The sequence below is a fragment of the Neomonachus schauinslandi genome, chromosome 1 (genome assembly GCF_002201575.2).
Source record: "Neomonachus schauinslandi chromosome 1, ASM220157v2, whole genome shotgun sequence".
Lineage (NCBI taxonomy): Eukaryota > Metazoa > Chordata > Mammalia > Carnivora > Phocidae > Neomonachus > Neomonachus schauinslandi.
Window position 1 is genome coordinate 80,578,879 of NC_058403.1, and position 13,515 is coordinate 80,592,393.

General features: G+C 55.7%; 1 protein-coding gene across 1 annotated transcript in view; it reads left to right on the forward strand.

Moving 5' to 3' along the window:
* The window catches only part of CLCN2 (chloride voltage-gated channel 2), a 14,329-nt gene extending 929 nt beyond the window's left edge, over positions 1–13,400 (forward strand). Inside the window, exons 2-24 of the mRNA XM_021692604.1 lie at positions 1,784–1,940; positions 2,108–2,239; positions 2,612–2,740; positions 2,829–2,962; positions 3,077–3,154; positions 3,244–3,322; positions 3,424–3,549; positions 3,656–3,740; positions 3,831–3,932; positions 4,990–5,074; positions 5,213–5,368; positions 5,761–5,830; positions 6,040–6,150; positions 6,375–6,588; positions 6,889–7,022; positions 7,272–7,444; positions 7,564–7,678; positions 7,879–7,952; positions 8,177–8,236; positions 8,384–8,422; positions 8,610–8,714; positions 12,770–12,856; positions 12,988–13,400. Of these exons, the coding sequence (XP_021548279.1) occupies positions 1,784–1,940; positions 2,108–2,239; positions 2,612–2,740; positions 2,829–2,962; positions 3,077–3,154; positions 3,244–3,322; positions 3,424–3,549; positions 3,656–3,740; positions 3,831–3,932; positions 4,990–5,074; positions 5,213–5,368; positions 5,761–5,830; positions 6,040–6,150; positions 6,375–6,588; positions 6,889–7,022; positions 7,272–7,444; positions 7,564–7,678; positions 7,879–7,952; positions 8,177–8,236; positions 8,384–8,422; positions 8,610–8,714; positions 12,770–12,856; positions 12,988–13,182 (2,640 nt within the window). The 3' untranslated portion in view covers positions 13,183–13,400. The remainder of the gene's footprint in view (positions 1–1,783; positions 1,941–2,107; positions 2,240–2,611; positions 2,741–2,828; positions 2,963–3,076; positions 3,155–3,243; positions 3,323–3,423; positions 3,550–3,655; positions 3,741–3,830; positions 3,933–4,989; positions 5,075–5,212; positions 5,369–5,760; positions 5,831–6,039; positions 6,151–6,374; positions 6,589–6,888; positions 7,023–7,271; positions 7,445–7,563; positions 7,679–7,878; positions 7,953–8,176; positions 8,237–8,383; positions 8,423–8,609; positions 8,715–12,769; positions 12,857–12,987) is intronic.
* The last annotated feature ends 115 nt before the right edge of the window (positions 13,401–13,515 follow it).

Genomic DNA, 13,515 nt, shown 5'->3' on the forward strand with positions numbered 1-13,515 from the left:
ACCTCCGGATTCTCTGGGGGAAGAGGTGGCCTGTCACCCCGGGGGGGTTGGGAGCTTTAGGGAGGATGTGTCAAGCAGGAATGGGTGTGGGAATTGGGACCTTTGTCCATGCTGACTCTGGGTATCCAGCCCCCACCCACCTCAGGGGTGTCCCTTAACCTCATTAGAAACAGGGGTCCCGGGGCTGTGAGCTGACTCATGGCCACCATTGTAACTTAGTGTTTGAGAAGCCTTTTTTTTTTTTTGCCCCTTCTTGTGTCACTGGGCAGAGGACCCAAACTCGAGGGAAGGGAGTGGGCCCTGGGGCTCCTTTTCACCAGCTTGGGTTGGAATTTGCCCAGGAAGGAGGCAGGAAGGGAATGTCTCCAGGAGGAGGGGTCCTGGGCTGTAGCTGGGGCTGGGAGGTGCCCGTTATAAGAGAGAGACTGGATGAAACAGGATGACAGGGAGAGGTGGCAAGGGCGGGGGGGTGGAGAAGGGAGAGGGGCAGGACGTGGCGTAGTGGTGCTACATTAGCTGAGAACGGGGCTTGGGTCAAGGAAGCCAGGCACCTGACCTCCGAAATGGTGTCTCTCTGTTGCACCAGCCACATCTCCACCTCCTCCGCCTGGTCTCTATCTCTGGAATGAATCCTCAGGGTCACGCTCTCTCCCGAACACCCTCTGCTCCAGCCTCCCCCCCTTCTCCTTCTAATCCCTTTGTCTTTCTCTCACACACTCACCTCCCCCTCCTGCACTGTGTCCGCCTCTTTGTACTCTACTTCTTTCTCTCTTTTCCTCCTCCTTCCCCTCTCCTCTCCTCCTTTCTCTTCTCTGCCCCTTCCTCTGGCCTCTCCTTTCCCCTTTCTCCTCTCTCTGCCTCCCTCTCCTCCCTTTCTTCCCTATCACTCTCCCTCTCTCTCTCTGTCTCTGTCTCTATCTTTCCCTCCCCCCCCCCCCCCCCACCAACCCTAGCCCCAACAGGAGCCCTTTGTGTCCCGAAGCTCTGCGGGTGGCAGCCGGAATCTACTCCTCCCCACCCCCAACACACGCCCAGCTTGGCAGGTCTAGCTGAGGCTCAGCGATTGTCCCATCCCAGCACCCCAACATCCCCAGTCATAGCCCAGCCATCAGCTACTGCCGACCCCCAACCCACCACTGGAATCAGGGCAGCTCCAGAGTGGGGCTGAGGCCACCCAGCCCTCTCCACCCACCCAGAGACTTTCCACTCCCAGCTGGCCTGGCAGGCTGGTGTGGGGGGGGGTAGGGGTGGAGAATGGGGACAAGGGGATTAGGGTGGGTGGGAAGGGTACAGCTGAGTTGGTCACAGGCTAGAGGCCCAGCAAGAACGTGATAAGGATTGAGGCCCCGCCTGCTCCTAGGCCCAACTCAGCTGCCCCCAGCTCCCTGAGGCCCTCATTGTTGTTCCCCTTCCGTCCTTGACCATCCCTTATTCTCTGACTTTCCCTCCTCCCACTTGCAGCCTGCCTTAGGTTTTTCCATCTTTTCCTCCTCTGGGGCCTTCCCTCCCACCCCTCCTCTGCGCTCCCAAGCAGACTTGTGAGAAGAGGACCAATTATTCTGCCACCCCCAGCACTGTGCCCTGTACCTTGGCTGTCCCCATCACTCTGGCCAGGACAGCCCCCACAGTCTGCAGTGTGCCTTGTTTCCACACCCCAAGCCAAAGTGGGAACTGGGGGTTCAGGAGGGAGCATATAATGTGGAGGCTGGGAGAAGGGGAGTGGATGCAGTGGTCCCCCACTCAGCTCACATCTGCTAATGCCCCCATCTTCCCTATTGCGCAGATGTATGGCCGGTATACTCAGGAGCTTGGGGCCTTTGCCAAAGAGGAAGCTGCTCGGATTCGCTTGGGAGGGCCTGAGACCTGGAGGGGTCCGCCTTCCCCTCGGGCTCCCCCAGAGCTTCTGGAATATGGACAGAACCGTTGCGCCCGATGCCGCAGTGAGACCTGGGTTGGGGCAGGAGACATGGCTATGCATTGTGCGGTGCTGTGCTGAGGGGGCTGGGGGCCATAGAGCTACCCACTGGGAGGTGGGAGGTTGGGGGTGGGGGCAGAGGTAGGAGCACTTTGGTGCTAGCCTGCCTGTTCTTCCCTTCCCGGCTCGCAGTCTGTTCCGTACGCTGCCATAAGTTCCTAGTGTCCAGGGTTGGTGAAGACTGGATCTTCCTGGTCCTGCTGGGGCTCCTCATGGCTCTGGTTAGCTGGGCCATGGACTATGCCATCGCTGCCTGTCTGCAGGGTAAGGACAAGGGCTGGCAGGGGGAAGGCTGGGAGGAACCAACCTGCTTCCTCCATGCCACACTTGTTCAGGTAGCTTGGCTACTTGGTCCCTGACCACCTTCCCCAGCCAGCCTGACTGCCCCCTCTTCAGGCATAACCACTGCCCCTCCCATAGGCCTCAATTTCTTGCCTCCCCTCTCCAACCGACCCTTTTACCCACTGTGATCTTTGTCCCAAAGAATGTCCTCTAGGGCCCCCTCGCTACGCCTTGTGCCCATGCTCTCTGCGATCAATATTCCCTGGGACAGCTTGTCATATCAGTATGTCCCAGTGGCTAGGTGGGGACTGGGTGTGTGCATCTGGGGTCCAGCAGCTTGTCTTCTCCCCGCAGCTCAACAGTGGATGTCCCGGGGCTTGAACACCAGCCTCTTGCTGCAGTACCTGGCCTGGGTCACCTACCCCATCGTCCTCATCACTTTCTCAGCTGGATTTACACAGATCCTGGCTCCTCAGGCTGTTGGTACAATAAGAGAGAAGGGGAGGGCAGAGAGGGGAACCTCCTGAAATGGGCACATCAAATGACTCTCGTGGGACCGTAACCTCTCCAGGGTCCGGCATCCCTGAGATGAAGACCATCTTGCGCGGGGTAGTGCTGAAGGAATACCTCACCCTGAAGACCTTTGTAGCCAAGGTCATTGGGCTGACCTGTGCCCTGGGCAGTGGGATGCCCCTTGGCAAAGAGGTAACTCCGGGTTGGGGCATGAAGGAGTCCCTCCCAAGGGAGGAAGAAGACAGGCCAAGGTCAGGGTGTGTCCCTTACCCACTCACCACTTGTCCCCACCCCCCCACCCCCCAGGGCCCTTTCGTGCATATCGCCAGCATGTGTGCTGCCCTACTCAGCAAGTTCCTCTCCCTCTTTGGGGGCATCTACGAGGTGAGGGGGAGCCCTGGGGGAAGGCAGAGGGGCAGGGCAGGCTGCCGGCTGTGCTGACAGCCCGTTTCCGCCTCCACGGCTCTTGCCAGAACGAATCCCGGAACACAGAGATGCTGGCCGCGGCCTGCGCCGTGGGAGTGGGCTGCTGCTTCGCGGCACCTATTGGAGGTAGGCAGTCGGCTGAGCCCTACTGCCCTGCCCGTGGCCTCCCGTCCTCTGCCCCTCTCATCTGGTCCTGGGCCTCAGGCGGCACTCTTGTCCCTGCACAGGTGTCCTGTTCAGCATTGAGGTCACCTCTACCTTCTTTGCTGTGCGAAACTACTGGCGGGGCTTCTTTGCTGCCACCTTCAGCGCCTTCATCTTCCGGGTCCTGGCAGTCTGGAACCGTGATGAAGGTGGGGGGCGGTGGGGCCTGGGGGGTGAGGGGAGCCCCTGGGATGGCTCGGGTGGGGGCCCGCAGCACTGCCCCTGCCTCGGCCTGGTCCTCTGCTTCCCTTTCAGAGACCATCACGGCTCTCTTCAAAACCCGCTTCCGGCTTGACTTTCCCTTCGACCTCCAGGAGCTACCCGCCTTTGCTGTCATCGGGTGAGGAGCTCAGGGAGCCGGGGTGCATCAGGGACCGGAGGTAAAAGAGGGAAGACCCCCCTTTGACTCTGCTGCTTCTCCCCTCTCCAGTATTGCTAGTGGCTTTGGGGGAGCGCTCTTTGTCTACCTGAACAGGAAGATTGTGCAGGTGATGCGGAAGCAGAAAACCATCAACCGCTTCCTCATGAAGAAGTGAGTTGGATCTGGCCTCTCCTCCCTAGGCCTCTCTGGGTCGTGCAAGGATGGGAGGGCCAGTGACAGGTGAGATGGCAAATAGTAGTTAAAGGTGCCAATGAAAGGCAGCACTTCGTTGAGAACATCAGCCAGTGGTGTTTTCCAGGATGACTGAACATTTTGGCTTTTATATGGATTACCTCAGAATTGGCACTTCTGAATTTTTAGTCAAGGCATCTTAGATCAAAGAGGAAGACTTCCATGGAGCGCCCGGCTGGCTCAGTCGGTAGAGCATGCAACTCTTGATCTCGGGGTTGTAAGTTGGAGCCTTACATTGGGTGTAGAGATTACTTAAAAATAAAATTTTAAAAAATATATATTAAAAAAAAAAAAAAAAAGACTAAGCCTTCTTTAGGCCCTTGGTCTGGCCGGATGGCAGCGCTCCCTGGAGAGTGTTTGAGCCTTAACATCCCCCTGTTGAATCATGGAGATGGGTGAGGTTTTTTTTTTTAATCTCCAGAGCATAGCTTTTCTCATTTGTGACCTTGAGGATTAGGAGTGGGGAGGCCTGAGACGTGACTTCTGTTGGGGCTGACGTCCTTCAGAGAAAGGGCAGCCCACTGAACTTGCTCCCTCTGGCACCTTTGATCAACTTCATGAGTGGCCCCAGCTTTCCCCAACACTCAACCTTCACTCTAAGTCACCACAGAGAAACAGAGAGAGGCAAAAACTTCTCCACACTCACACAATGCGCCCTTCAGCTGGGGCTTCTGAGAGCATGGGGAGGAGTCACAGCTCAGAGGTGTCCAAGAGAGGGCTGGGGGGTGGGGGTGGACCTTCTGCTACCTACTTGGCAGAAAAGCATTTGGGCTTATAATAACCCCAGATGGCCATCACCCTTGGGGCCATCACATCATGAACAGCAAAGGGGACCTTCTCTCACAACTGTGCGCTTTTATGTAAGGGCCAAGACTACTGTGATCTCAGCCCTGAGGTATGTGAGGGCACCCAGCCTATCACCAGTCTGTAGTAGGTACACCACCCATGTTTGATGCTATAAAACCTACATCTCTAGACGCCTGCTCTTCCCGGCTCTGGTGACCCTGCTCATCTCCACTCTGACCTTCCCCCCTGGCTTTGGACAGTTCATGGCCGGACAGGTAAATCCAGGCAGAACAGACACTTGTGCTCTCCCTTGGGGTACATCCCTTCTAAAGCCAACAGCCTTTGCTCTCCTGTGGGCCCCTTCCCTTCATCCTGGCTGTTCCCCAGCCTGAGGCACACCTGTTCACCTATAGCTCTCACAGAAAGAAACTCTGGTCACCCTGTTTGACAACCGGACATGGGTCCGCCAGGGCCTGGTGGAGGACCTGGAGCCGCCAGGAACCTCACAGGCCTGGAGCCCACCACGTGCCAACGTCTTCCTCACCTTGGTCATCTTCATTCTCATGAAGGTGGGGCTCCTTACGTGTGTATATATAGCTAGCGCTGACCTGGGCTTACTAGGTGCCAGACACCGTTCTGAGCACTTTCCAACTTTCCATATAGTAATTCCTCTTAAGCCTCACAACAATGCTATGAGAAAGGTACTGTCAGTAGCCCTGTCCTAAAGATGGGAAGTTGAGACCCAAAGAGCTTACATAACTGGCCCAGAGCGAGATGGCAGAGTGAGATTTGAACCCAAGCCATCTGGTTCTGGAGTCCTCGTCCTTCCTTCGCCTCTGGGGGATTCTGGGATAGCTGGGAGTTTGTGCCTGATAAGCAAGGTAGGCTCCTCAGGGTGGAGCTGGGGGCTGCCTGGGGCCTGGGGGTGCCTCTACCCGTTTGAACTGCCTCCCGCCCACAGTTCTGGATGTCTGCACTGGCCACAACCATCCCAGTGCCCTGTGGGGCCTTCATGCCAGTCTTTGTCATTGGTGAGTCCTCGGCTGCCTGCTCTCCTAGCCTGCACCCTTCCCACCCGCTGGCTGTCCCCTCTCTGCCTGGGAGCGGGTTTTGGTCCAGCCCCAACCCCCACCCCCCTGACTGTCCCCTGTACTGAGTGACCCACTGACCCTCTCTCTTCCTAGTGCCCCCCGCCCTCCCCCTCCACTACCTGTTTCTCTTCCCACCCCCCTCCCTGAAGGAGCAGCATTTGGGCGGCTGGTGGGCGAAAGCATGGCTGCCTGGTTCCCAGATGGGATTCACACTGACAGCAGCACCTACCGGATCGTGCCCGGAGGCTACGCAGTGGTGGGTGAGTGCCCCAGGTCCCCGTCTGTCTTGGAAGACCCCTGGTCTGGCCACGTGTCTGAGGTTCTGGTGCCCCCTGCTGGCAGGAACCAGGCTTCCCTCAGATGCAGAAGCCAGTCTCCAGGTCTGTACTGGGAGGCCCTGAGGGCCCCCAGAGGACCATCTCTGGGCGGGGAGGGTCGTCTGGGGCCTGGGCACCCTGAGGAAACTGAGGGTGGCTATCTCCAGGGGCCGCTGCACTGGCAGGAGCAGTGACACACACAGTGTCCACGGCCGTGATTGTGTTCGAGCTCACGGGCCAGATCGCCCACATCCTACCCGTCATGATCGCCGTCATCCTGGCCAACGCCGTTGCCCAGAGCCTACAGCCCTCACTCTATGACAGCATCATCCGGATCAAGAAGCTGCCCTATTTGCCTGAGCTGGGCTGGGGCCGCCACCAGTATGGAGAGCTGGGCGACAAGGGGGGTGCGGGGGAGGGTCAAAAGGACCCCTCAGACCCACCTCCAGCAAGGTCCTCAGACAGTGAAGCTAGAAGACCAGCCATCCTGCTCCCTCCTGGTCAGAGCTGCCCCGTCCACACGCTGGGGAAGCTGTGGCTGGCCCCTCCTGATCAGACTCCTTGGCTCTTAGCCCTCATGCCCACAGGCTAGGGCCTTCTTTATGGTCCTGGGACGTAGTGCAGCTGGGCTACCCTCCCCATCCCGACCACAAACCAAGTGCCTCATGTCTCTGCCCTCAGGCAGTACCGGATGCGAGTGGAGGACATCATGGTGCGGGATGTTCCCCACGTGGCCCTCAGCTGCACCTTCCGGGACCTTCGGCTGGCACTGCACAGGACCAAGGGCCGCATGTTGGCCCTAGTAGAGTCCCCCGGTGAGACCAGGAGGGGACCCCAGTGCTAGGGGCATCTCCCAGGGTTGCCACTCAGGAAGGGGGAGGGCGCAGGAAGCTCAGAACCAGTCTCCTTGGTTCCAAAGGGAGCAGGCCAGCATTTGCCAGCCAGGAGTTCCCTCTGGTGTGTGGCCTATGTCCAAGGCCACACTCTGGGTGTGAAAGAAGGCCGGGGGGTGGGTAGGAGGACCTCACCCCCAGCTCCTAAGTCCTCCCACCTGCTCTGTCCAGAGTCCATGATCCTCCTGGGCTCCATTGAGCGCTCACAGGTGGTGGCATTGCTGGGGGCCCAGCTGAGCCCAGCCCGCCGGCGGCAGTACATGCAAGAGCGTCGAGCTGCCCAGACCTCTCCACCCTCTGATCAGGAATGTCCCCCTAGCCCTGAGACATCCGTCCGATTCCAGGTGAGGAGGAAAACCCCACAGTCACACAAACTTCCTAAATGTCGTGTAGACTGATTGGGAGGGCGACATAGAGGCGATCTGGGGCCATAGCCTCACCAGCCCCTTCCTTGCCCGTGCAGGTGAACACAGAGGACTCAGGTTTCCCTGCAGCCCGGGGAGAGACTCACAAGCCCCTGAAGCCTGCTCTCAAGAGGGGGCCCAGCAACACCATGAATCTCGGGGAGAGTCCCACAGGTGAGCTTGTCTCCCACTAACAGCCAGAACCCAGCCCCTGAGATTTTGCTTGAGCATATCCCAGGTAAGAGGCTGCCCAGATGGGCCAGGGGTAGAACCAGGACACCTCTCCTCTCGCCCTCCTCACCTCTGCTGGTCCTCTCCCTCAAAGATGACATTGCACCCCACCCCCAACCCCCACCTTGTGTTTGGGAACACAGGGAACATGGAGCAGGCAGGCATCGCCCTCAGGAGCCTCTTCTGTGGCAGTCCAACCCCTGAGGCTGCTTCAGAGGTGAGTGGTTGGAGTCTCTCTGTCTCTTTCTTTCCAGCTCTCTCTCTCTGACACTAAGACCACCTCTCCATTTACCCTGCAAAGCCTGCCTCCATTCTCCCTGCCCTTCTGCCCTCCCAGATGTCAGCTCCGTCCCTGCTGCGTGCCCTTCCTCTCAGCTCCACCGCTTACCCTCACCTCCCTCCCTGTAACATCAACTCCTCTTCTCTCTGGCTCTAACAAAGTTGGAGAAGTCGGAATCATGTGACACGCGCAAGCTGAAGCGGGTCCGAATCTCCCTGGCGGTAAGTGCTCCCTTTCTTCCTGCAGCCCAGGAGCACTAACCGGGGAGGGCTGGGGTCTAGCGGCATCAGCCTCCCTGAGCTGGGGGGGTACACCCACCTCCACCTCCCCCCAGCCACTAGCTGTCAAGCTCCCTCCCTCTCTCCTAGAGTGACTCAGATCTGGAAGGCGAGATGACCCCTGAGGAGGTAAGGTGTGACTGGACTCTGGACCCTCGTTCTGCCTGGGAATGTGCAGTCATCATCTTGGCGGCTGTCCCCATGGGAGGGACCATGGGGAGGGACCGTGGGTGGGAAAAGGGGCAGGCCAGCTTTCAGGGAGGCGAGAGCAGCTATTGGCACCTTCCCCCTGATCCTCTTAGTCTCATCCTCTCAGATTCTGGAGTGGGAAGAACAGCAACTGGATGAACCTGTCAACTTCAGTGACTGCAAAATTGACCCCGCCCCCTTCCAGCTGGTGGAGCGGACCTCTTTGCACAAGGTAGGGGCCATGGCCAGGCACTTGCCAAGGCCGGCCTGGGCTCTCAGGAGCACAGGGTGGGGATCTAGGTCCTCCCATAGTTTGGACGCAGGCCAGTGGGGGAAAACAGGACAGCAGAGGTTGGGCTCTTGGCTGAGATGTTTTTCAGACACACTGCCTCAAAGGATGGGAGGCCGGGAGCCAGGGCCCCTTAGCCTCTTCCTGCCTACCATGGAGCCAGGCATCATTTTTCCCCTGCTCAGCCTTGCCCCCTGGGAACTCTGGACCAAAGCAGCAACAAAGACAGGGTTTCAGCTGGGTGGAAGCCAGAAGGCCAGGCGAGGGTCAGAGGCATGCGGGAGACTGCCAGCACCCAACAAGGCTGTTACACCCCCGCTGAAAAAAATGGGTGAGAAACAAGCAGGACAAGAAAATCTAATAAACAAGCTAACAAACATCCAAGTAGGGGTGGGGACACTGCAGAGAAGAGATAAACAAAGATGAGAAACGCCCAGTGGGGGGCCTGGAATGTCAGACCCCAGAAAGTCTGACTTAATGTAGGCCAAAGGAAAACTGGTAGGGACACGGGAAGATAGCTCAGGAGGAGGGCAAACTGGCCTGCAGAAGTGGGGAGAAAACTTGAGTGCAGACAGGTTGGTGGAGGGTGAGGCTGACGCCAGAGGGTGGGAGCTCCCCAGCATAGAGCAGCGGCATCATCGGGCACCTTCAGGCTTCTAAGGGAATGCAGGCAAACCCGGCAGGGTGCTGGGGTAGAAACCAAGTATTTTAGCTAAATCCTGCATGCCTCCAACGCACGGGGGCTGCCGGCAGCGGAGGAACACTCCCAAGGTCTTGCAGCCCCGGCAGCTAGCTGAGGTGCAAGCTGTGCGGAAGAGCCAGCCTATCTCGGACAAGCAGGGGCTGGGCCAGAAAGCACGGGGCACAAAGAAACAGAAAAGCAAAAGGCAATAACTAAAAAAAAAAAAAAAAAAGCAAAAGGCAATAAAGGAACTTATAAGCCTTTGGGTAAAGACCTCAGATCAAAGTGACTAGGGAACTACAGTGCAGCTGCAAGAAAAAAATCTATAGGCCTGAGAATACACTGAGTTTTTATTTAAAGCCTTTCTTCCTAAGACCTCTAAAGCTTTTCTGTCATCTTACTTAGTCCTCAAATGTCCCATAATGATGATGGTGATAAGAATGTTGCCATTTCTTTAGTATCTGCTTCTGTGCCAGGCACTTGCCAAGTTCTTCAAGTTTAATTTAATCCTCATAACAAGACTGTGAAATAGATATTGTGATATCCCAGTTTTTATAGATGAGGACATTGAGATTCAGAGAAGTTAAGCAAGTTGCCCAAGGTCACACAGCTGGTAAGCACCACAATTGGACTGGAACCCAAGATGGTCTGACCCAAAAGCCTGGGGACTTAACCACTTTAATACCCGGGGAGACTGAGGCAGTGAGGAGGTCCCTTGCCTGAGTCAATAGAGCAGAATGAGGCCCAGAGCCCAGATTTCCTGGCCCCAGCCCCAGGATTCTTTCAGATGGCCACGTTGTTGTTCCTCTCCCTGTCAATCCACTGTTCCCAAGCCCAAGATGTGCAGGACCTCCAATGGGCTCCCCGGTGTCTAATTAAATTAAAATAAACAAGAACAAAGTGGGTGTTTGTTACAAACTTAAAAATCAGAGGAAGAGAAGAAGCCTTTGAGGAACCGACCAACAAAAGTACAAAGAACTGGAAGCGATAAGAACATAAAAGATTAGAATTCAAAATGTCCTTGCAGGCCTGAGGAATCAATTAGTAGTAGCCTAATCAAGTTCAGGAGAACATTCAGGAGGAGAGGGAATTCACTGGAAACTATTTAGGAAGCCGCGAGTCTAGAGCTGGCCAGCCACACCAGCTAGATGCCGCATTCATTCTGAGGCCACCTACAGACAAGCAGTGGGGGAGGCAGGAGAGGCTAGGGTGTCAAAGCTGGGCCAGCCAGGCTTTACCCAAATCCTCAGTCCGCCATGTGTCAGCTAGCTGGGGAGCCTTGGTAAATTTCTTAGCCTCTCTGGGCTTCACTTTCCTTATCGGTAGGATGGGGATCAGTATCCTAGCAGAGGTTTTTCTTTGGATGAAGGACTTGATACAGGATATTTAGAACAGTGCTGGCCATAGTAGGAGTTCCGTATATGTGAGGAATGACTACTACCACTGCTTGTACTGAGAGGCGGACAGTGGGGGACTTTAAAAGGTAGTGTAGTGAGGGAAGGATTGACGTGTGTAAGAAATGGACGTTTTCAGAGAAAAGATGAATGATTATGTGAGGCTGGAAGCTGGAGGGCCTGGCAGAATCCGAGGCCAGAAAGACCAGCTGGTATGGCTTTGGGAAGGGTCTTGTGGGCCATACTGGGGAGTCTGGGCTCTAACTCAAGTTTGAGAAAGCTCATAGGATGGCAGAGCCAAGTTGGAGGGAAGGGAGACCAAAAACAGACCCCATGAGGATGTTGTGGAGTCAGAGAGGATGGCCAAGATGTTCAAGAAGCAGATCAGCAGCGCTTGGTGACTGCCGGGGACCAGTGGTTTGCAAACCTAAAAGGCACATAGCCTGCCAGAAGCTCATTCTCATTAGGACTGTGGAAAGAAAAATCCAGGGGAACAATTTAGTAGGATATTTGGGAGAAGATAGAGGGATTATTAAACCATAAGAAGACAAAGCTACAGAATTATTAGGACAAGAAATCTCATAACAGAGATATGTTTCCCTTTGAAGTCAGATGAGGAAATTAAAGGAAACATGTAGCACGTAGGACTGAAGTTGGATATGAGGAAGAACTTGCTAATAACCACATGACAGTTGTGATAAAAGTATTGAAGGAACACAGAAAAGCTTACTCTAAAACTGAACTCCTAACTGCTTTTATAAGTATGGTCATGCCTTAGCTGGAGAGTTAGTTAAGTTATGGAAGTCCTTTAATAAAAAAATTCAGCACCTGTTTAAGAAAATATTTTTAAAGCTTTCAGACGGTTATAATGAGTTTGAGTAACTAGTACTCGAAAAGCTGGGTTAGTAATGCCCATTTTGATTCAGACACTAAGCCAAGAGGCTTAAAAGTGAACTCAAAACACAGCGATAAGTGATAGGCCCCAAATTCCAGGAAGGGCCGTGTCAGTAGAGTGTTTTTCAAGACATCTGGCCCAAGAAAATCTACTTAGAACACAAGGGAAGCTGGTTGACAATTTCTGAGCCCTCGGGGATTACATGTAAAAGTTGGGGGTGGGAGGAGAGCCCAAACCAAGAAAAACATGGGAGCATGTGGATGGCTGTCGCTTCCCTGGACTTCAGGCTTCATCTCAGCAGCACCTGGGATGCTATTTGGGCCCCAGAAGAGCCAAACTATATGCAAGACGTAGAGAGCTTCCGGCCACAACTGACGTGTCAGAGCCCGGGGGAGGGGACACTTTAAGTGCCAGCCAGCTGGAGGCAAATGGGAAGCATGTGTCAGCCACTAAAGTGGGGTGAGAGGCACGGAGCTCAGGGCCGGTACCCCTAAAGGCTACGGATACCTCCGTGACCGACTGGACATCTGCACAGGACTGGCGCTAAGTCTCCTCCTCCCACAGTGTGATGAAAAGCTCCTTCTGGAGCCGCGAAGTCACCGCACCACTGAGCCTCATGTTGCCCCTCCCGTAGGATGGGTATCATCCATATTTCTCAGAACAGGACTGAAATTAGTTGCTAATTTCAGGAAGACCTAGCCCAGTGCCTGGCCAATCATTAGATGTCACATTTGAACAGTTGTTCTCTCCTCCATCATCCTCCTTTCCAACATGGGACGAAGAATCCTTCCTCTGTTTCTCCATCAACATAAGCAACATAAAGATACCCATTATCAAGTTTCTGAGGCCTGGCTGCAGAAACATTCTCATTATTCTTTTCCTTCCGGTGGCCCTCCCTTCCCCCCCACTATCTGTGGCACCCCTCCTGTCCCCCATCCCCCACCTTGTCCTGGAACCCTCTGGCCAGTAATTTATAGAATTGTGCCCTTGCGCGTGACGTCCGGTGTGTTTTCTCCCGACCCCGCAGACTCACACCATCTTCTCGCTACTGGGAGTGGACCATGCATATGTCACCAGTATTGGCAGGCTCATTGGGATCGTCACTCTAAAGGAGGTGAGATGATAAATGGCCATCACACCATTTCTGCTTCGAAAAAGGCATGCAGGCTTGTGTCCAACCCACCTGAGGGTGGAGTCTGAGCAGGGAGCGCAGAGGCCACGCGTCTGACCCTCTCCCCTCTCCAGCTCCGGAAGGCCATCGAGGGCTCCGTCACAGCACAGGGCGTCAAAGTCCGGCCGCCCCTCGCCAGCTTCCGTGACAGTGCCACCAGCAGCAGTGACACGGAGACCACGGAGGTGCACGCACTCTGGGGGCCCCGCTCCCATCATGGCCTCCCCCGGGAGGGGAGCCCTTCTGACAGCGATGACAAGTGCCAATGAACCCCTCAATGGGCGGCCTGGGATGGCAGTGGCCGTGGCTGTTGGCCAATCCTGAAGCTCTCCTATTCCTTCTGCCCTGGGAAAGGAGGTGGCTACCCTAAAGGCTGAAGCCCTAGCCTCCCTTCCAGGCCTGGGGTGGTGCCAAGCTCCTGGTTCGTCCTACCTGGAATCTGACCAAGTGCCCACCTGCAAGTATTCCACGGGCAGGAAGATCGGCATCCCCCCTGGCAGGATAGGGGTGGAGTCACTTGACCCCTGCTCCCCCTCTGAGGGGAAAAGGGGTAGAACTAAGATGGGTTTATACTGGAACCTCCTCCAATGACCAGATGTATA